Raw genomic sequence first — 21,693 nt, 5'->3', positions numbered from 1 at the left:
AGAAAGGTTCAAGTATATAAAGCCCGTCTGGAAATAAGTACACGCTTAAGATCAGACAAAAAATAAGCACTTGAAAGTGTAGGTTTTAACAATCATAGCTTTCCTTTCGTCGGTAAGCACAATTGATGATAAAAGTATAAAGATTAGCTTGATTCAAGGTATAAAATTGTTGTGGCTATTCGTTGCCCATTAAATTCAAATTTTCGCGTATTTAAATTCGTGAATAGTCAGCATCTGCATTTGTACGTCTTCAATAAGAACTCGATTTTCTCTAAACAGTAAGTCATTCCGAACTATGAAAGAGCCATGGTGCAATACACAATTCAGATTTCCGCAGTTATAAAATCATTATAAAACCCGCGTGTTACCTCGATCTTTAAGTCTTTCTTCAAGTACAACATTCCTCACACCGATGTTATTTCTAAGCGCAAAACAATAAATTCGAGCTGCACCAGTGTTCTACTACCCCATAACACTGCCAATGTACCACTAACATTAGCTAATTCTGATAGATTGATGCCTTCGCCTTTAACAGCTAAGCGGGCTGTCAAAGCAAGCAGACGGTATAACGGCTCCGAGATTTGTATTTTAGCTTTTTCGTTTCTAAAACTGGGATCCTTTTCCCGCTTACTTTACCATCCGTAGTGTACCAGCCGCTGACCAGAGGCTCTACTATTAGGCGAAAGTATCATTTGTACTTTTGAGACTTTCTTCTACACAACTGTGAAGTAATTTAACTTGCATATTGTACGCGCCATGTATTTCTCACATCATAGTGTTACCGTGAGAACGTTGCTTGACAAGTTCTGGTGCTTGTATGAAAAGGTTATTTGATATGTAATCTTGAACCCTGTGTGTTGTAGGCTAGACCCATCTTCCAAGGATATAAATAACTCACTTAATGAATAGCAAAACCTATGCAAAAATTACAGAGCTGAGGTGACAACAGAGCGAACAGCGTCGTCTCCGCATCTTTAAGGAGGTACTGTCCCTATGGGAAGGGTACGGCTGCTCCGGCGCCGGCATCTTTAAAGGGACAGCGCCATCCGAAGGAAGCCAGCGTGGCGGAGGCGGCCATGGCCTCGCAAGGTGTGGAGCTGCCAGACGTCAGGGACGATAAGCAGTCCAGTGCGTCATCATCGGTCAGTGGGGACGACACAACTATCGTCGACCCTGACGAGCAAGTGGCTGATATGGCGGAAGTGGACAGCGACGGCTTCAAGGTGGTGAGTCATCGGAAGCAAAGAACGGTCGGAATCCCAGTGGTAGTTTTGCCAACAGAGAAAGGTGTTGATTTGAGAGAGCGGAACCCTATCAGGCTCTTTGAAGCCATTAAGGTACTGCTGGGATCTGCCCCGATTCGCAGCCGCTTCACATCGCAAGGCGCGCTTTATTTAGATATCGCAACGGAAGAGCAAGTTGACATTCTGCTCCGGTGCTCTCAGATTGGGGACATAAAAGTTAATGCCCGGCTGCCCCACTCCTACATGACTAACACATGTGTTATTAGGGGAGTACCAGTGTGGTATTCGGAAAGCGACCTTCTTGACTACTTGAAACCGCAAGGGGTTCTGCACGTGATACGTCTCATGCGCCGGGTGGAGACTCAAGAAAAAGAATGGGCAGCGAAACCTACTAACTCTGTTGTGATAACGTTTGCTCCTAGCACCGAGCGCCCCGAAAAAATTGACCTCGGTTTTACCAAGCATGCAGTCAAAGAATTCGTTGAACCTCCTCCCCGATGCTTTAGGTGCCAACGCTTTGGGCATGTAGCTAAAGTTTGCATCAAAGATCTACGTTGCAAACGATGCGGTGGCGCCCACGATTACAAAGCCTGCAAGGCAGATTTTGCTTGCGCTAATTGTGGTGGCGACCATCCAGCGAGTTTTGGTGGCTGCCCCTTCCGTGTAAGCGCCTTACACCGCCGAGTGTCCTTCATTAGTGCTCCCAAACCACAACCTACTGAGAAGCGGATACCTGGAAGTGACGAGTTCCCGGCGTTAGATTCGGAAGTTGAGTTCCCTGCGTTAGAGTTGGACGTTCGTAGCGTGGTAGCCAGCAACGTCAGAGAGCGACCTGAGCCTAGCAAGACGGCAAAGTCCTCTGTGGGTGAGTCGGTTGTTCGATCTGCTGCAGCAAAAAGTGTCCAAGTTTCTCAGCGACCAGACTTGACAGCCAGACAGCCGGACAAGTTTCACAGCCAGACTCGACAACATGGAGGACATTCCCTCGCCTCAAAAAAGATGAAGACACCAGCTGAAGTGGCCAAGAGTGGGTCCAAGTCCGCAACCTTTGTTGAAGTTGTGAGGAAGTGCGTACAGCAAAATAAGGAGCTCAAAAATCAGGAACTGTCCGACCTTCTGCGAGTTTTGTTTGAAGTCCTGCGTTCATATGTTCAAGTGATGCAGACTGGCACCCTGAAGAACTTTCTACAGCTCGTTCTTTCCTTTGAGCCCATGATTACCACCTTCGCAGCGACCTTCACCTTATAATATGGCTAGTCTTCTTCAACCTCGTGCAACAAAAAATCACCGAAAAGTGCCATTTATTATGCAATGGAACTGCGCTGGGATTATAAGTCGATTAGCAGAACTTAAATTATTTCTGAAAGATACGTGCGTTCCAGTTTTAGCCCTCTCGGAGGCTGGCCTACCAAGCGGGAGATCTTTAACTGGATATGTCGCCCATAAGAATTGCAGCATAAAGTCATTTCCCGCGGGAAGCGCTGCCCTTTACATACGAAGAGAGATTCCTCATGTGGCTTTGAACGTCACCGATCTTTGCACCGATAGTATTGAGGTAGCGGCTGTGAGGATACGTCTTGGCTTCCGAACTCTTTCTATTGCATCCGTATACGTGTCTCCGCGGAAGAAGGTAGCAATGGACTTGTTTCTGCAGCAGCTTTGTGACCGTTGCCCAGCGCCCCGAATTATCTGCGGGGACTTCAACGCCCATCACTCTCTCTGGGGTGACAGGAACACAGATTCCCGCGGACGCAAACTTGTAGAAGTTATCGATAGTTTGGACTTGTGCGTGGCCAATGACGGAAGTCCCACTTTCTTCCGGCCTCCAGCCTCAGCCACATCAATAGACCTAACCTTGCATTCATCTGACGTCCGCGTGAAGTGGTCAACTGCACCTGACCGCATGGGAAGTGATCACTATCCAATTTTTGTGTTTACTGCCGACTTCCATTTGCGCGACTCTAAAATTAGCCATGTTGTTAATTGGGACAAATACAGGGAGCAACTTGCCTGTGTTTCTGGTGATGTGATTGACAAAATGATTTCTGGTAAGATGGCTGCTACCACAGCGGTCAAGTTGCCTACTCATTTTCCGACTCCGGATTTAAAACTCAGGAACCTTTGCGCCGCGCGCAGAAGGGCGGAGCGACAACTGATGCGGAAGAAGGATGACAGATCCTTGAAGACGACCTTCAATAGGCTTAACTCTGCCATTCGACGCCATACGAACAAGCTCTGTAGGTCGCAGTGGGCGTCCTTCTGCGCTAGCTTGACGGTTTTCTCACCGATGACGAGGATTTGGCGAGTCATTGGCAGTCTTGCTGGTGATTCTCGACCTAGTAGACCTTTTGAAGCGCTTGCACTGCGCAAGCAGAAACCTCTCGTGTGCTTGGCAGAGGAATTTGCAGATGCATTTGTAAGTGCAAGTTCAGGAATTCCTCCCTGCACTCCACCTGCAACATCTACGTCTGTGATGGACGCCCCGTTTACACTTCGAGAGCTACAGACAGCACTCAGCGGCCTGCGGCGTCGATGTGCACCAGGTCCTGACGGCATCACCAACCAGATGATGCAGAACCTACCTCTGGAACACCGAAAGATGCTTCTAAGCTGTCTCAATCGAGTGTGGGAGACTGGCGACGTTCCTCCTTCATGGAAAGTGGCTCGCGTTGTCCCAGTGCTGAAGCCCGGCAAAGAAATGACAGACTTGGCCTCGTATCGTCCTGTATCACTGACGTCGTGCGTGGCTAAGCTTATGGAGAAGCTGGCAAGTAAGCGTTTATCTTGGTGGCTCGAAGATAGAAGGGCTCTGCCAACATGCATGACTGGATTCCGAACAGGTTTAAGCGCGCAAGACAGCGTCTTGGACTTGATAAGCCATATTGAACATCATAGAGCTTTCGGCCTTTCAACACTAGTTATTTTCCTAGACGTATCAAAGGCTTATGATACCATCCTTCAGAGCTCAATACTAAATAGTTTGCAGGCCATGGGCGTACAGGGTTATCTTCTGCGCTTCATTCACTCATTTATCAGTGATCGGAAAATTCAAGTGCAGTTAGGAAGTACCACAAGCACCGAAAGGGTGGTATCGCGAGGTGTACCTCAAGGAAGTGTTCTTTCCCCAACGCTCTTTAACGTTGCAATGGCTGGTCTTCCCGCTGAAGTGCAAAAACATTGCATGCATGTCCATATGTCGATATACGCGGACGGCATCTGCCTTTGGTTAACCGGATATCAACACAAGCGTTTAGCTCTGATAGCTCGACAGGCATTTCTTTCAGTTCAAAATTACCTTCAAGGTATGGGGTTGACTCTCTCGGTGGAAAAATCTGGCTTCATAATGTTTCCAGGTAGAGGAAGAAGGTATGCGCGGCTGAAGATAGACCTTAATCAATCTTGTCTTCGACAATTTAAACACAAGCGCTTTTTGGGCGTCATTATCGACTACCGCCTACAGTGGCGACGAGCTGTGGACTCGGTTGTGACATCGATATCTCCGCGTCTCAATGTAATCCGTAGAGTTGCAAGTGAGCAATGGGGAAATCACCCTTCTTCAACGATCAGGTTGCACGATGCACTAGTGACGAGTCGAATAATGTATCAGCTCCCTTTAATTTCCCCATCGATATCACAGCTGGAACGACTTGAGGTTCTGCACAGAAAGGGCCTAAGAAGGGCTCTTGGCGTTCCGCAGACTGCTCCTAACAATGCAGTACTTTATGAATCTCTATCGAGACCTCTTAGCTTAGTCGCTTCACAAAGGTTATTGATGCAAATTGGCCGCCTCAAACAGACGGCAGCTGGCCGAGCCCTTCTACAGCGCCTTCGAAAGAGATCCGAGTCCCGAGCGTACTTGGCCCTTAATACTCTTGGTTACCTGGGTCTTGACGCTAGAGGTCGAATTAAGAGGTCGAAACCACCTTGGTCTTTCGCGAGCCTCGATAGTTCGTTGGCAGTTCCTCACGTTCGTGCTAAGCGGAGTTCTCCTTTGGCAGCAACGCGTTCGCTCGTACTGGAACATCTTGAAACGGAATATGCACGTCACCTTCAAATTTTTACTGATGGCTCTGTGGACAAGGTCAGAGGATCTAGTGCAGCTGCTTTTCACATTCCCTCTTTGAACTTTGATTGGTCCGTTCGCTTCACTGCAGTCGTGTCCTCCACAACGGCCGAAAGCGTTGCCATTGAGGCAGCTCTCAAAAAGCTACGGTTTTGTACGCCTCAACCTGTGGTCATTCTTACAGATTCGAAATCCGCCCTTCAAAGGTTAGAGCACGGATTCCCTACTGATGCCTTATCTCTAAGCTCCCTACGTTCGGTGCAAAATCTCAGTGTCAAAGGCTTCTCCATACGATTCCAATGGGTGCCATCACACATAGGTATCATAGGCAACGAGATGGCGGACAGCCTCGCCCATAGAGCGCTGTCTGGGAATCCTTCGAGAAAAGTGCCTCAAGAAGACGGGAGACTCTTCAGAGAAGCGGTGTCGTGCCACTTCAGTTCTTTGTGGAGCTCACCTCACAAGCCATGTGTGATCAAGGGTCTCCAAAGAAACCAAGCAACCTTACTGCTACGCATTCGCACGGGCTCTGCTCGTACCCCTGCGTGGATGTTTAAGACTGGCCTGGCGTTATCACCATTATGTTCAACGTGTGGTGTGTGTGGTGACATTGAACATTACCTAATGTGCTGTACTGTGTATAACGCGGAAAGGAGGGTGTTATTCGGGTCTCTCAAGAACACAGGACTTCCTCACAGTTCGCTTCAGGACATAGTTTTCCCGCGCGGGAACCGGTTGTGTAGGAAGGAGGTCTCTCGCCTTCTGTTAAATTACCTACAGGACACGGATTTGGCTTCAACATGGTGAACTGAGGAGTGAACATTTGTAATTGGGAGGTCTGTGTCGGATTACGTGATTTAATTATTTTAAGTGTCGCTACGGTGGAGCAATTGCCGGCAGCAACTGCAAGGCTAATCCCACCAGTAGCCTACAACAACTCAACTCAACTCAACTCAACTTGTAGGCTAGACCCAATCAAGAGCTAAGGAGTAGCCGGCGCCTTAAATTGTGCATCATCATCATCATCCTGGTTACGCCACTGCAGGGCAAAGGCCTCCCCCATACTTCTCCAACTACCCCGGTCATGTACTAATTGTGGCCATGTTGTCCCTGCAAACTTCTTAATCTCATCCGCTCACCTAACTTTCTGCCGCCCTCTGCGACGCTTCCCTTCCCTTGGAATCCATTCCGTAACTCTTAATGACCATCGGTTATCGAAACGATGGTCATCGGTTATCGATGGTCATCGGTTATCGAACCGGTGACCATCGGTGACCAGAACCGGTAACGCACTCCCTCACCAGAGCAGGATTGGCCACCCTGGTGCAGTACTTGGCCACAACCTCCTATATGAACACAACAATCAAACCCCGGCCCTCAGTCCCCAGCAGCTGCGAAGCAACTGACCACGGCGGCGGTCAGACCTGCGACGCAGCAGAGGGTGCTAAGAATTCCTGGCTCCGGACAGGCCGCCATTGGAATATGAACCTGGCAACGTTTAACGCTAGATTGTGCGTCAACATCTCCTTACATCATATCAATAAAGAAAGGCAACGTAAATCTGCCTTAACTAGACCCTGCTGCGATCAGCCAAGGTAAGAGGAAACGTTCCGCTAAACGGGAAGATTCCCGTGGCTCGTATCGGCCAGAAAGAAAGATCGCCCGGAAAAAGAGATTGCTTTTCCTGAAGGTGCCTAAAGGCAACGCTGCTGCTTCTCACTTAACCGGCGTTCAAGGACCTTGCACCGAGTTTTCGCAGTCAGTCAGCCAACCTCTCGGTAAATAGCGATAACCCCGAAGTGACAGACCTTCCCGGTCAAAGCACGCATGCAGCTACAGCTTGCAAGAGTTCTTTCGGCCGGACTGAGCGGCAGACCTTTTTGGCTAGGACGGCCAGTCACATTTTAGCAACCGAGGCTGTGACGCCTGCTCGGTGTTAAAACAACGAAAAGATGCACCAAATCTGAAAAAAAAGGCAGTGCAGTTGAGCTAAACACCTCGGAAAGCATAGATGCCGAGGCATTTTCTTCTTCTTATTATTCATGTCTAAACGAGTTGATAGTTAGGGAAAGTCCGAATCAACTTGCTAAGAGACAGTGCATAGGGAAGTGAGTGGAAGTGAAAGCCCGGTGCATGTGATCCAGCTAAGCACGATAGCCAACACCGTGGCCTCCGAGAGCACAGCCTAACGACGAAGTGTTGCCAGCAGCGAACGCCATGTTGGATTCGTCATCCGGTTCCCGCGGAATGGACTGCGTCCTCTCGTCGAACCTGCAGATGAATGTCATTGACAAAGAAGGCCACCTTCAGCGTGCTCTTTAAAGAGTGCGGCCACTTGGGATAAGTGGTCAGCAACGGTGTTTAACATTTGCTGTCTTTAGAGTCTTAGCGAACGACATTAGTCAAGCCTCGATTTACAACGCGTCACGGTTGTACCGGCATCAGTAGCCAGCCTACACTGGCGCCGGTTTTAGCCATCCCGATTAGTTCGCAGAAACGACAGAAGAATTGAGAGACGAGCGGAGTTGATACATTTCGGAAGACTAGAAACATCACGCAAAGGATGAATGGCTCTTCGAAATCCCCACCTCAGCCTTTCATTTTTTGATGTGCATAGAACACAAAGCATATACGTTAAATTAAGCATCGCACGTACGGTCGCATGAGTCTCAGAGCAATATTTAGGAAGACTATAACATAATGTTTGCAAGAATGAAACTTTATTTCGGGCGTAATAAAGGCAGCTTGGATCGCGCTTACGTGACCTTGCTGTGCCAGCAGTCTAATGCTGCCTGTGCTGCTGCTTGAAAACATTTACATCATTCAAAGACAAGCGGACAGTAGCCATTATACCTCATGCGCGTGCAGTAATGTATGCCAGAAAGGTGAATTCAACATATTTCCGTCATTGGTGTTTTGTTTCCCGCATGAGGACGCCAGATCTTCACACCAATGACGGTGTTAATTAAATTATGCAGTTTTACGCGTCAAAACCACTTTCTGATTATGAGGCACGCCATAGTGGAGGACTCCGGAAATTTCGACCACCTGGGCTTCTTTAACGTGCACCTAAATCTAAGTACACGAGTGTTCTCGCATTTCTCCCTCGTCGAAATGCGGCCGCCGTGGCCGGGATTCGATCCCGCGACCTCCGTTCTCAGCAGCCTAACACCATAGCCACTGAGCAACCACGGCGGGTGTACATGATATCAGCCCGCTGATTGCAACACTAAGTAAATCGAGAGCTGAGAGATAAGGAGTAAGGCTTCTTCCTCTGCGTGGTTTGCGTAACCTGCTCCTTTCCGTAGTTGTGAACCAGGATAATGTAACGATTCTATTTCAATTATTTTCCTTTTCGGACATCGTCAGTGGCCCGGGAGGTACTCCGCTTACATCATCACCAGGATCGACCGGTCAAGAACAATAGATGATAAGGAAGCAGTGGAATCGACCGAAAAGAATCCTTACATTGTACCGGCCCTGTTGTCTGTATAGCTGGTACCTCCTTCCTGCAGATTTTAATGCAAGCAGGGAATCATATAGGCACGATCTGCAAGTAGTCAGGCAGGACAGTGAGCCTGAATGAAACACAGTTAGGTGATACGTTTTTACGGACGGTAGAGCCACAGTGTATATTTAAGCCGTCAGACGCCGAGTGTGCGGAGATTGAGACTTAATTCATTTCATTTTGAATATGCGATACACGCTTGCATTTCACTAAAATAAAGAATAACCTCTTGCCGACGATTTGAGTTCCAGAAATGTGTTGACAGGGTGACAGGAAAGCGATGAAGCACATTTGACATTCACTGAGGCGAACGAAAGAAAAAAAAATAACTCTGAAAAGCTACTACTGCAGGGGAGTTGCCACGATTATATATTTAGAACGAAGGGGTGGTGACGGGAGGGGGAAAGAAATGCCGAAGTACTCAAGGTACTTCCTCTGTATGTCCTATATGTTCCTATACACGTACATGTGAACATATTGAAGGAAGGATCGAACAAACCAGCGCACCTCCTGCCTATTCTACTGTCCATATTAATTCTGCCGCAGCAATTTCCTCTGGATATAATCATCTAGGGTATGTGGCGCTCGTCAAACTGAAAAACAACCCTAACCAGAGTCTAGCTTCGTGCGCAACTTATTAATACTTAAACGTTATGATTGCGTTGTGGCTTTGCGTATGGTAAACCATGTGTCAAGCTCTGCACAGATGTTATATGTTGATATCCCAACAACCAATGCTGATAACACCATAGCATCTACGCTCAAAATGCCATGACATCATTTATAAACTGGTTTCATTCAAGACGTTCTTTCGCGAGGGCACCAGAACATGTCATCAAGCAACAAGTCTCATGCCCACTGGGCCCTCTCCCCGAAAACTTCTCAAAAGTATTTTATGCTCTTTCTATACTTATCACAGCATGTGAGTACCGCAAGAATTCGTGCGTCACGTTCATTCGGGAGGTGGTTCTGCGCACATTGTCCTAGATGGCCACCATCCCTAACATAAGGTCTCTTTCCATCCGGCAGTAATTTTATCAGAACAAAAAGACTTTCGCAAAGCTCAAAGAAAAAGAAACTCAATGAATGCTAAGCAATGCTTTCCTTATTTCGTTTGGAGATACATTCTGATGTGAAATAAGAAAAGAAAGAACAACCTATTTTTAACGAAGCACCTCGTACGCTTGTCCATAGGTCTTCAGGTGTGGATACGTGTATTTACGTTACTCCTCTCCTCCCACGCCTTCTTTTACTGTTCGGCTTGCCATAGGGGATATTATGACCAAATAAATTAGTGCAGCGTTTTTTCGTGAAGAGGCTGCATAAGTGTTCCGTGGAAATGACCGCCCACAATTAACTGTGTCTCATAGTTGGCATTTAAGCGCCCGCACCGTCCAGTCTTTGAGCTGTGCCTCGCCGAAACAGTGCACCCAACCCGCCCAACAACGTGCACCACCGAAGTGCACCACCCGCACGCCAAACCAACCCGAAGAAAGCGAAGGGGTGCCAGGCCGCTCTCGTGACCATCGCAGGCAGGCAGCAGCAGCAGCAGCAGCAGCGGCAAGCACACGGATCGGCAGAAGCGCCGAGCGCGCTCCGGCCCCGTTAATCTCGGCTGCTGAGACGAGCAGCCGCGGCGTCAGCCCTGTATCAGCAGCGGGCCCCGGGACCCTATATAACGGGCCGCGGCCGGCGACACAGGGCAGCACGCTCGGTTGTCCCCTGTGCACAGCCCAAGGATGCGTGTCCTCTGCGGTCTCCCGCTGCTGCTTCTCGCAGGTGAGCACCGCGCCGCTAGGCGCACGGACTACGCGGGGAAGCCCTCTGCTCACGCTTCGTCGGGCGCTCGGTGTCGGAGGATGCGCTTTCGGGAGAGTCTGCTAGCCGCCCGTTCCACCGCTCGCGGGTTCCTTTGCTCGCTGACCCCACCCGCCCGTCGACGCTCTTGGACTACAGACGGATTGGCAGCGGTCACTTGCTTCGAGTAATGGCGCCGTCCCGTGAGCAGTTGAATTGTGGCGATTTACCGGCCCAGAAATTCTTCGACGGGTTACAAGGGAAGCCGTAGTTGAGGACTCCGGAGTAGTTTAAGCCATCCGGGGTTCTTTACCGTGCATCTAATGTGCGCGGCATATGAACGTTCTTGCGTGCCGCCCTAATCGAATGCGGTCCCCGCACACGGGATCAAACCAGCGACATAGGGCTCGGCAGCCCAAAGCCGTAACCACAGAGGTACTTCGGCGGGTATCAAGTTAGGATGAAAAGGTCTCGGCGACGTTCGAGGCGGTCGCATATGTTACTCACAGGCGTAACCTCGTGGCATGCTGGATCCTATAACGAAGAGAATGCATGATGCAGCGGAGGCGACTGTCCCAAGTCTAGGCGGGGTTGCTATCGAGAAGTGATGACGTCGCTTAGGAAAGGCTGTAATCTATGGCTGCGAGTTTATTACCACACCAATGACTTCAAAGCAAACTTAAAGATTTCGTCATTGAGCTTGTTCGTTGCTGCACTCAAGTTGCGCGTGCAGTAGTTTAACGAAGCTACAGTCAGAAGTCTCTCAAGCGATGTCGTAGTCGTTGCTCGATATGCGCCAGTCTGGACCCCGTTGGAGTAGCAGCTGGAATTTATGTTTAGATGCAACTCTTGACATGTTCCTCAGCTGCATGCGGCTTTCGATCACCTAGCGGCATAGTGGTTAATGCAATAGGAAGTGACGTGTTTCGTCAAGCTGTCGCTTATGCGTGCTACCCATAGTGCTGCATTGAAATTACAATTCGCGATGTTTGTAGCGACCATCGAAGCCGGCGTGAGCAGACGGCTGCACGTCTTGCCGCAAACCGAAACCATGCGAGCGGTGGCTGTAATGGTAAATGAGGATTTTGAACGAAAGGACTGCGCCTTCAGAAGGATGCGACTGTAGTCGGAAATTTTTCTTGAGTACAGTGACCACCTACGCGCCGGCGGTACTAAGCTCATCTGCTAGTACGTTCCTTGATTGCCACGTAACTGTGCTTCATCTGAGATTGACCGGTACCGGCGGCGAGTGAATGGTGCATAACGTCAGTTGCTGCGATTGAAAAAAAAGAGAAAGAGTCATTTCAGTTCTAGGGTTTTAAGTGTCGAACCCACACTCTGATAACGACGGACGTCATAGTGGAAGACAATGGGATAAGCTTGACCGTGTGACGTTCTTTACCGCGCAAAAAAATCTAAGTACACGGGCGTTTTCGCCTTTTGCCCTAATCGAAACGCCGCCGCCTAGGCCGGCACGGAACCCCCGACCTCGAACTCTGTAGAGCGACGCCACAGGTACTTAAGCTACAGCGACGGGTAAAAGAAAGAGTCTTGGCGGGCTTGCGTCCCTCCATAACCATAGAAGAGTAATAACTTGCGACACGTCCCAAATGTATCGTGGCCGGGAGGAAATTTCGTAATCTAAAAAGAAAAAGGCATCACAGAAGGAGGCAAACTGATTTGCCGATAATCGCGGATGCAAGACGACAGCTCGCGGAAGCAAATGTGCACCTGAGGAAGGCTTTCGGCGTCAGCGAAACGCTCCTCGCTATTCGGCGATGCTCTACTTAAGTTTACCCATCGAAATTTAGTACGTAATGCTAAACGTATTGTAAAAACCCACTAGCATCGTGTCGTGCTTATGAAAAAAAAAAATTGTTCCCACTTTCGCTTAAGTGCATTGTGTGCATTTGTAATGCCTCATATTTATTTCTTTGCCAGCATGCAATGTCGACTTGCGGTACAGTAGATGACAAATTAATTTTCATGTTCGATCAATGCTCCGAATGTAGCACTAAGCAATACACATTCATAAAAAGAGTGATATTACACAAGTGAGTTTCAAGAAAGAAGCGCGCAAAAACAGTTAAACACGCACCAAGCTGGTCGCAAGTCAAGTAGATTGTGGTGTAAAAATGTTTCCATTAGTCGCATGTTCAAAAACAAATGTAACTTCGAGCACACCCCTCGCTTTGAAGCTGAAAGGTGTTTATGCTATCTGTAATGCATGTGCAACACGAATTTTGAGCTGTGTGCTATTTCTTGCATAAATTAATTAATTCAATCGCTTTCTTTTTTCTTTTGCAGCTGCGGCAAATGGCGTCCTCTTCGGTGAGTATCTCGACTGGTTAAAAATAACCTCTGTATACTTTGTGCAATACTGAGCGATTCAACTTTATAAATTTAAGTGTGAGGGTAAGGCTGATTTCTACGTTGCGCAGCAAAAACAAACTGAGCCAAGCCACGTTGGCATATCTACGCCTTATTTGCTTGTCGCAAATACGATGTGTAAGTTTCTCGCGTCATCGTGATCCTTAGACACCGCTTGCAAAACCGAGCGTCAAATAACGGTATTTCCATGCCTAAAAGATGTATATTTATACGGTTTTAATGTTTTATAGCAAGGCTTCACAACAACACTACTCGCGGAGAAACGATTCGCTCGACTATCCTATCGAACAGATGCAAGCACAAAAAAAAAAAAACCGCTAGAAGCACGGAAAGTTGACTTCGTCTCCTTTGTTCCCTCTCACACAGCCTTCTACTCTCGTAGCGGAAACAGTCCTTCAGTGCCAAATGCGGCAGTTAATAACTGATACATTCTGATGGCGCGTACAGCGAGGCTTATAGGGAGATCCTAGCAAGGGGATTCGCTTCATATTGGACTGCCTAAGATGAAGAGGTAATTTATTGCAGGAAAAGCAGGCAGGTCGGCCTGTAGGATATACATAAAATACGCTCTGACCTGCTACTCTGCGCAGGGGAAGGAGGAAAGGGGACAAAGAGAACGATGACAGAAAGAAGTTGTAGTTTGCTTGAAGTCTCGAGTCAATTGCGGTGCTCCGCAGATATTCTATAACAGCCCGCGTAGCTGTCTTCGCTGTTGTACGATCACGCGATTCGGCCGCCCTATGCTCACAATGTTTGCCTTCCGATGCTTACCAGCGGCTTTGTGAAAGGCTAAACTTCAGCGAATGCCTACAAAGACATCCGATAGAAAAGAACGGTTGTGGAAGGCTGCAGGCACTACGGGAGCAAAATCTCGGGCCTTGCAATGCTGCCTAGATACTAGAATAGCTTTCTGCTTTTTTTTTTTTCAGAAAGTAGCGCATCTGATACCCTTCGTTACTAACCTTACAAAGACAGCAACGTGGATTGCGGGGACACAGTGGGACGCATTCTGGTTGAAATTAAGAGGAAAACAAAGTGATTACGAGGTCCATACAAGACAAGTGATGGTCAATTAAATAAGCAAAATGGATGCCCGGTAAAGAAAACTTTAGCCAATGAGGTAGGAAGTCAGATCGAGCGAAAAAGTTAAAAAAATACATCGCTGGCGAAGAATGGGTGCCGAATTCGCAGGACAGGGGCATGGGAGACGCATTGGTTCTTCTGCGAGCATAACTGGCTGGTGACTATGTCGATTGCCTACCACATCCGATAACTCTCAGACATTAAAGAGCGTGTAAGGCAATTCAATTCAATCATTGCGGTTTTACGTGCCAAAACCACGATCTGATTATGAGGCACGCCGTAGTAGGGGGACTCCGGAATAATTTCGACAACCTGTGGTTCTTTAACGTGCACATAAATCTAAATGCACGGACGTTTTCGCATTTCGCCCCCATCGAAATGCGGCCGCCGTGGCCGGGATTCGATCCCGCGACCTCGTGCTTGGCAGCCCACCACCATAGCCACTAAGCAACCACGGCGTGTCGCAGATCCGGTGCCACCGACCCAGTCGTCGGGCGGCGTGGTCTACAAGGTTCGGGCCACGGTGACCCTGAAGAGCCCAGAACTGACTGTGACCGAGGGCGCTGGACTCCAGTACGCGGGAGACCTGGCCCTCTACTCGGCCGGACAAGACACGTACGAGGCGCGTTTCCTCAACTTCTCGGTGGTCAAGCACGAGCACCTGTACGGCGGCCTGGACAACCTGACCGCCGTGCCGCTGAACTGGTCGGTGCCGCTGCTGAACGAGACCTTCGCGGTGGACTACTCGCAGCAGTTCCGCTACCCGGTCAAGTTCGTCCTCAGCGCCGGCAAGGTGAGGCGTCCGAGGGAAAAGTCAAGTCCACTGAAACAATCACTAAAACCTAAATCAGCTTAAACCGAAGCAGTGTTGCTCCAAACTCTATATTAGTTAACTTCGCAGTAATAGGTTGAGGAACAGACACTCTTTCTTTTCAATGTCGCGCCACGATGCAGCGCAGGCGCGAGAGTGTGACGTCACGGATTTCATAGTAATTTCCCATATATTCGGGCCATTGTCCGCGGGTCAGTGAAGGTTTTCAAAGCTTGCTAAGTTACGTCGTTGCTTCTTTTAGTAAACAATGAACTCCATCCTCGGCGATGAAAAAAAAAAGATTAACTGGGCCACGATCAAATGTCGTCAAAATCCATGACGTCCCGACAAGCTGGTGCGAGAACTTCACGACGGTGTCGCCTCCCATCCCTCGTTTTCACGCCTTACGCGGCTATCAAGCCTGCTCTCACAACAAGAATAAAAGAAACTTTATTAAAGAGAATGGGTCGGCAGTTTTGGTTGCGGTGGCTTCAGGTGGCGGCTCGAAGCCCAAGTTTAAAAACTTTTTTTTTTCGGTGCTAGAGAAGCGCCATTCACCAATACAGCAGAATTCATTTTTCATTTTGGTATCCCTTTCAGGAAAGGGAGGGGGAGGGAGGGTCTCATGTCGGGTTGATAATGGAGCATTTAAGGCAAATCTAAATCAGGCTTCTTCACATATTCGTTTCACGTCCCGGTGCCTCCTCTTCTTTTACACGCATAATACGCCATCCCAAGTTGGTTGTCCAATAGCTTTCCTGCTCAACAAGCGTAACAAATGTGCGAAATAACGGCAAGCGTGTAGCGCTAATTAGTAAAAACGTGACGCTCTTGCGACAGGCCGAGCCCGATTAGGGTGGACGCAAAGACAGCAGGAATGCATGAGCGCCCACGGTAGTCTACCTAACCGAAACGAAAAGCACTCAGACATTTCAAATGGATATTGCTACTTCTCGGTAGCACGACAAACAAGGCGCCAGTAAACTGAAATTATTACGTCACGGCTGTTTGATTAACAAAGGTACTTCCTAGTGCAGGTGTTAAGTGAAGTGTTTGTTACATTTATTGCCGCTTTTCGAAATTGAGATCTTTGAAATTATGAAACTCAGAGGTAATTGTATACGCCGCAAAACTTTTTTTATATGTGCATTTTTTAGAAAGATGAAAATACAGTGAAAGTAACTTGTCATCTGAAGCGTCATGCGGCTCCCAAGTAACACTACACCTCCATGAGCTTACATGCGGCATTTCATAGCACGGCTGAACTGATGCATGCTCGCATGTTTGTCTACGCCAACAGGTGGTGAAGTACGAGGTCAGCCCCGAGGTCGCGCCCTGGGCTCGCAACGTGTACAAGTCCCTGCTGACGCTCCTCCAGAACCAGGTTGAGACTCCCCAGGAAGTTCCGACCTCGGCCGCCTACTACGAGGTAAGCTGGTGCCGAAGTGCTAAAATTGTTAACAGATTGTTCTGTTAGCTGATCAAGCGAAAGCTATCACACCGGAATAGCGAACGAGACACCTACGCGAAGGCTGCGCAACATACGAAGATGATGCAATGAAGGGCAAGAAAATTGGGTCTGCACAAATAATGACCGGTTGAGCGACAAAGCTGGCGTCTGTAGCAGCGAAACGGGAGGTAAATTCCTATTGGATGCGAGGCCACGTCTAGAGCGCGCCTCGAGGGAGAACAGCGGGCGAAAGGTGTTCGCTAGCGCGCCAGGTGTTGTGTGAGGGGATAGGGCACCACCACTACGCCATGTCACCTTTGCTCTAGGAAGCCTACGTTACCAGCGCGTTCATTGTGCGAGCAAGCTCTCGCCTCCGTTCTATCTGCGCCTCGGTAAGGCCAAACGAAAAATTTGAAGGAGGCTTAAGTAACGCGATAGCATTCAAAGATACCTGACTGCTTCTCACGCTTCCCGGCAACTGTAGGTTAGGTTGACGTAATGTTTAGCGAGAAACGCTGGCAGCGAACGCTATGCACGAAGGCGAGCTTTCTGGTAGAAACGCGGCCTCTGGCGCGGCACACGGATGTGGGGAAGCGAGCGCCATCTGGATGGCGTTGCAAGGAACCGAAGGCACCACTCTATGAATGGTAGAAACGCTGGAAATGGGGTTTGCGTAAGTTTTAGCTTTATCGTATATTCAAATTAAGATCCGACGCTATCATCTCGGTAGGCTGTGTCCAAGTTGTACTTTACGATTTTTCTGACGCATTTTTCTTTGAGAAGTTAAATTAGTTCAGTAACATCTTTGCGCTACACGAGGGCCTGCGTGGTTGGGTATGCGTGGTTCGGAACGATTTATCCTTCGCAAGAAGGTCGACGCTGGACGCCGACGCCGGTTTGTGTGCGACACGGGGCCCTTAACGCTATCGCGTTAAAACGCGCCAAGCGCCTCAACGCGCTCACTTGCCCGCGAGGAGTTCATTCATCGATGCTTTCGCATTCACATCTCATAAGTGCTTAGGCGTCATCGATTTTTTTTTTCAGCAACAGCAGCTGCAGATAACGTAAACCTTTGTATCCTTGAAATGAAGCACGTACAACAGGGGACACAAAGGCCCGTGAGCAGAGTCTAGGTCCCGTGGTTAGATCTAGGAGGCACGAATACGAACAGCGCCGTCTAACCGGTGAGTTCGTAAATCATGCCGACGCTCTCCCGTGCGCAGGATGGTGTGAGCGGATACTGCCGTGTCACGTACGAGGTGCACACGCTGACCAGGAACCTCTACACCGAGGGCCCGGTGTACAATGTGACCAAGACCAAGTACCTGGACGACTGCAAGCAGACCCGCCCGGTGCACAAAACCTGGGGTCCTGCTTACAAGGGCTACTACGCCGTGTGTGCCAAGCACCTGCCCAACAACTACCTTCCGGGATACCAGGAGGACACTTCCGCTCACGAAAGCAAGCCTCTTGCCGGATGCCCCGAGGGACTCAGCCCGGTAAGAACGTAGAACAGTCGTTGAGCTTGCTCCAATCCTGAATATAAACGTTTGTTGCAAACGTTCCACATAGGTTTATAACAGAAAGCCTAGATATTATTACTCACTGTTACAGTGTCACGAAAACTAAATTGAGTTAAAGGCGAGGAGACAAAACCTGAACATACCATATGGGCATCTCGCAAAAAGTAGATGAGAGGATGGAACAAGGTTTCCGCAAGCAAAGCTTTATTGGCATCTTTGTGCGACGCCCTGGTCGGTGATTAAAGCTTGTTCTGAGAATAGAGTTGACCGTTCCATGACTTACACGTCTCATTCAATAGAATCATCACTGTCCTAATGTACCATAGCAGGCAGCAAATTGTAGCCGCCCTACAAAATAAGTGCTTGTTCTACGAAATTAAGAGATAAAACTGCCGTGGCAGTCTCGTATAACAAGAATGAATTTGAGCACGCGTAAAATTCATCGCTGTTTTTACATTAATGAATACCAGGAACCACGGACTCCCATTAAAATGACTAATGCCATTTCCTAACAGGCCTTTGATTTTTTCGCGGGTCCAATTTTATTTTAATTTCAAGTCAGACTATTGATATCCTTGCTTAGTAGTAGCATATATAATCCCCTGAAGAAATGTGAGATTACCTTTCTTTTTTTGTTGTTATAGAAAGAGATGTATTGTCGAGTGGAGCACATAGAAGTTTTTCGGGAGAACCCCCGGTATCTTCATACACGTTTAGGCGGACGGAAATAGAAATAAGAGCATTTTAAAAAGTCCGCCCCTCAAAGGGTTAGGGAACCAACCAGGCTTAAGCCGCCTTCGTCGTGCATTTTCCGTCTCCCGCTAGCTCACGTTAGTTTCAGGGACATCGTATTGAAGTGCCGAGATCAAAACATCTGTTTTTTTTTTGTGTCACGTGCTTCAGTACGACTCCGTGGTGGCCGCCCACGAGGTTTCGTACTACAACGTCAGCGGCAGCCTTCTCGAGAGCGCCCTCACCGACAGTCTCACCGTCCTGCCCTTGCTCAGCGGTTCCGTCGTGGTGCGCACGCGCCTTCAGCTCGAGCTCGCCAGTCTTGAGGTCCCGCCCACGACTCCCGTCCAGTACCAGGGCGAGCCCCACACCTCGCTGGAGCTTCACCTTCCCGAGGCCGCCGAGTACCTCGACCTCCCGGTCTACAGCTACCTCGTGGGCAGCTCTGAGCAGGTCAAGCCCGAAGTCTTCACTCAGGTGCTTGAACAGGTCGCCGAGGAGCTCGTGAGCCTCGAGCTCGAGACCGAGGCCAAGAAGACTCCCGCGCTCATGCTGAAGCTGGTGCACATGGTCTCGCTCCTCAACACCGATCAGCTGAAGCAGGCTCTGCCGCAGTCCCTCCTGACCAAGACCACCGAGCTTGAACCCAAGGAGCAGGTCCTCAGGTGCGGTTCCTTTGGTCTCAAGTGACAAACAAACATCGCCGTACAGGGTGGTGTTGAAGGGAGAATCTCAAAGCTTTAGGAAATATATATTCAAGGTTGATTTAGTAACTGCACTTACCATGGAGAAAAGAAAGTGCGTCTGCAAAAGGGAGTTCAAATGAAGGCGCACCCACAGCTGATATCCAAGAAAATATGATACAAGAAGTTAAATGGGAGATAAAGCCCAGGGAACATATTGTCAAATTTTGTTTTATTGGTTTTTATGACCGAATGTCGCATCCATAGTCATTAGGCAACAGTATAGGTGTTGTCCTGTCATTAGCACCGCTGCTATCCTATCTAATGCAGTCAAGGTGGAGAAGCATGACACAAACACGCATGGCGGCGGGGCAAGAAGCGGCCGGCCTACGACTGCCAGTCCATTCCTAAGCGTAGCCGACCTGCCATGGTGGCACAGAGACTATGGCGTTGAGCCGATAAGCCAGAGGGCGCTGGATGAAATCCAGGCCACGCCAGTCACATTTCGATGGGAGCGAAATGCAAAAGCACCCCTGTACCGTGCATTGGGTGCACCTAACAGAACCCCGGGTAGTCGAAATTATTCCCTACTCCCCCACTACAGCGTGCCTCATAATCATACAGTGTTCTTGGCACATAAAATCCTAGAAGCTAACTTTAATTTTAACACACCACCGATGATTATATTCAACCTGGGTACTAAGGATGCACACGAGTGAACGCTAAAACAATCGCTCAATTTTTCAGGGCCCTGTACGTCGACCTTCTGGGCCAGGCCGGCAGCAAGTCGGCCGTGGAAGTGGCCGTCCACCTTGTTAAGGAGCAGGTGCTGAGCCTGTACGACGCTACCCGCCTGTTCCGTCAGCTGTCTGTCTTCTCGGCCTACGTCGACAAGGACACCGTCGAGCTTCTTTTGGTAAGCATGACCACAGAAGCCCATACAAGCTGTAAATGTTCGGAAAGTATATGCCCGGTACAGATGCCACCTTTAATGTGCCGTCAAGCTTAACTTACTACTCCACGTAAGCACACAGTGGCACCTAAGGGCAGGTTTCACGACACCAAACATGAATTCACGCTTGTCAGCTCGCAAACGTATAACTACGGAAAGTAATTATAATGTCTCTAAACAAGTACACTGCGTGTCAAGTCCAATCGTTGGAGTCGCAAACGCGACTGACGTACCGCTGGCGACGCTTCTTTGCAGGAACTGTGCAAGACCACTGAGACCGTTCTCAAGCCCCTCGTCAAGGTCGCTGTCTGCGATGCTCTTGGTGAGGTCGTGAAGAAGGCCTGTCCCACTGGGGCCCACTGGGACACCGTTCACGCGGCTTCTTACAAGAGCAGCTGGCGCCGCATACCGAAGATCAAGTCCCGCTACGAGCAGACTCCCTCCGTGCCGAAGTATCTGCTGCCGTTCGTGCCCGTTGAGCGGCTTGTGCTCCCCCAGGAAAAGCAGTGCACCGTTGCTGACCTCGTGGAGTACGTTAAGGTACGTGTAATTTTACAGCAACGTCTGCAACTCCACGTATTCGCCTGGAAATCTTAACGTTGAGGCGCAGTATCAACTACACCTTCGGCGTCGTAGCAAACCTTCACGTTTTTTATGCGAAGCATATTACGAGGGCTCAACCCAGCTCCTCAGGCGCGGCGGTGTCGCCTTGAATACCACGTGACACCGTGACGTCACGACAGAGGAGAAGTGGCTTTGGATCAACTCTTGCAAGATGGGCTGGGTGGGAATCGAACCAGGGTCTCCGGAGTGTGAGGCGGAGACGCTACCACTGAGCCACGAGTACGATGCTTCAAAGCGGTACAAAAGCGCCTCTAGTGAATGCGGTGTTGCCTTAGAAACGCTCAGGCGTGCGTCGCTTGCTCAGGCGCACATTTCGTTGCCGCGCCGAACGCTGCGTTGCTCGACGCTCACCGCGTCCAATGCGGGGCGTCCAAGGCGAAGCAGAGTAACGCATGAGCTGTTTCTTCGTCTAGCCGAACCAAATATAGCCAAGCAACAGCAGTTCACCAAGCTAAACAGTGGTTCAACAACTAAAATAAAGGCTAGTATGCTTCGCATCCTGGGCTTAACCTTACCTAAGCCACAGCCATTTTTTTATTGATCATCGGACTAATGACAGTGCTCAGGCCAATAACCTACAGATTCTTTCAGAAGCATGATGCGAAACAGTTACACAAAAAGTAGGCACCACATTAGTGGTTGCAGCCCTGACTTCGTATTGCTACATTGAGACGAACCACTCGCTGCCTTTTATTCCCCGAGAACTTGACCTCCGACAGTAGATGACTTCAAGGAAAGGTGTATCTGCCAGAACTAACTGTCAGAAAAATAACTGTGGAGAAACCGTTCAGTAAATCCGAGTTAAAACCGCATTTGCCTGCTTGCTTCAAGA

At 49.1% G+C, this 21,693-nt stretch overlaps 1 protein-coding gene across 1 annotated transcript in view; it reads left to right on the top strand.

Annotated features, from left to right (window-relative positions):
* Positions 1-10,485: 10,485 nt before the first annotated feature.
* LOC139049745 (vitellogenin-6-like) overlaps positions 10,486-21,693 on the top strand; it is a 29,486-nt gene continuing 18,278 nt past the window's right edge. The window contains exons 1-8 of the mRNA XM_070525538.1: positions 10,486-10,594; positions 12,920-12,943; positions 14,554-14,879; positions 16,198-16,326; positions 17,571-17,846; positions 18,774-19,267; positions 20,033-20,201; positions 20,493-20,777. Coding sequence (XP_070381639.1) covers positions 10,555-10,594; positions 12,920-12,943; positions 14,554-14,879; positions 16,198-16,326; positions 17,571-17,846; positions 18,774-19,267; positions 20,033-20,201; positions 20,493-20,777 — 1,743 coding nt within the window. The 5' untranslated portion in view covers positions 10,486-10,554. The remainder of the gene's footprint in view (positions 10,595-12,919; positions 12,944-14,553; positions 14,880-16,197; positions 16,327-17,570; positions 17,847-18,773; positions 19,268-20,032; positions 20,202-20,492; positions 20,778-21,693) is intronic.

The sequence above is a fragment of the Dermacentor albipictus genome, chromosome 9, assembly GCF_038994185.2.
Source record: "Dermacentor albipictus isolate Rhodes 1998 colony chromosome 9, USDA_Dalb.pri_finalv2, whole genome shotgun sequence".
In the NCBI taxonomy this organism is placed as follows: Eukaryota; Metazoa; Arthropoda; class Arachnida; order Ixodida; family Ixodidae; genus Dermacentor; species Dermacentor albipictus.
The sequence above is the reverse complement of the archived record's forward strand: the minus strand, read 5'-3'. Positions and strand labels throughout refer to the sequence as shown.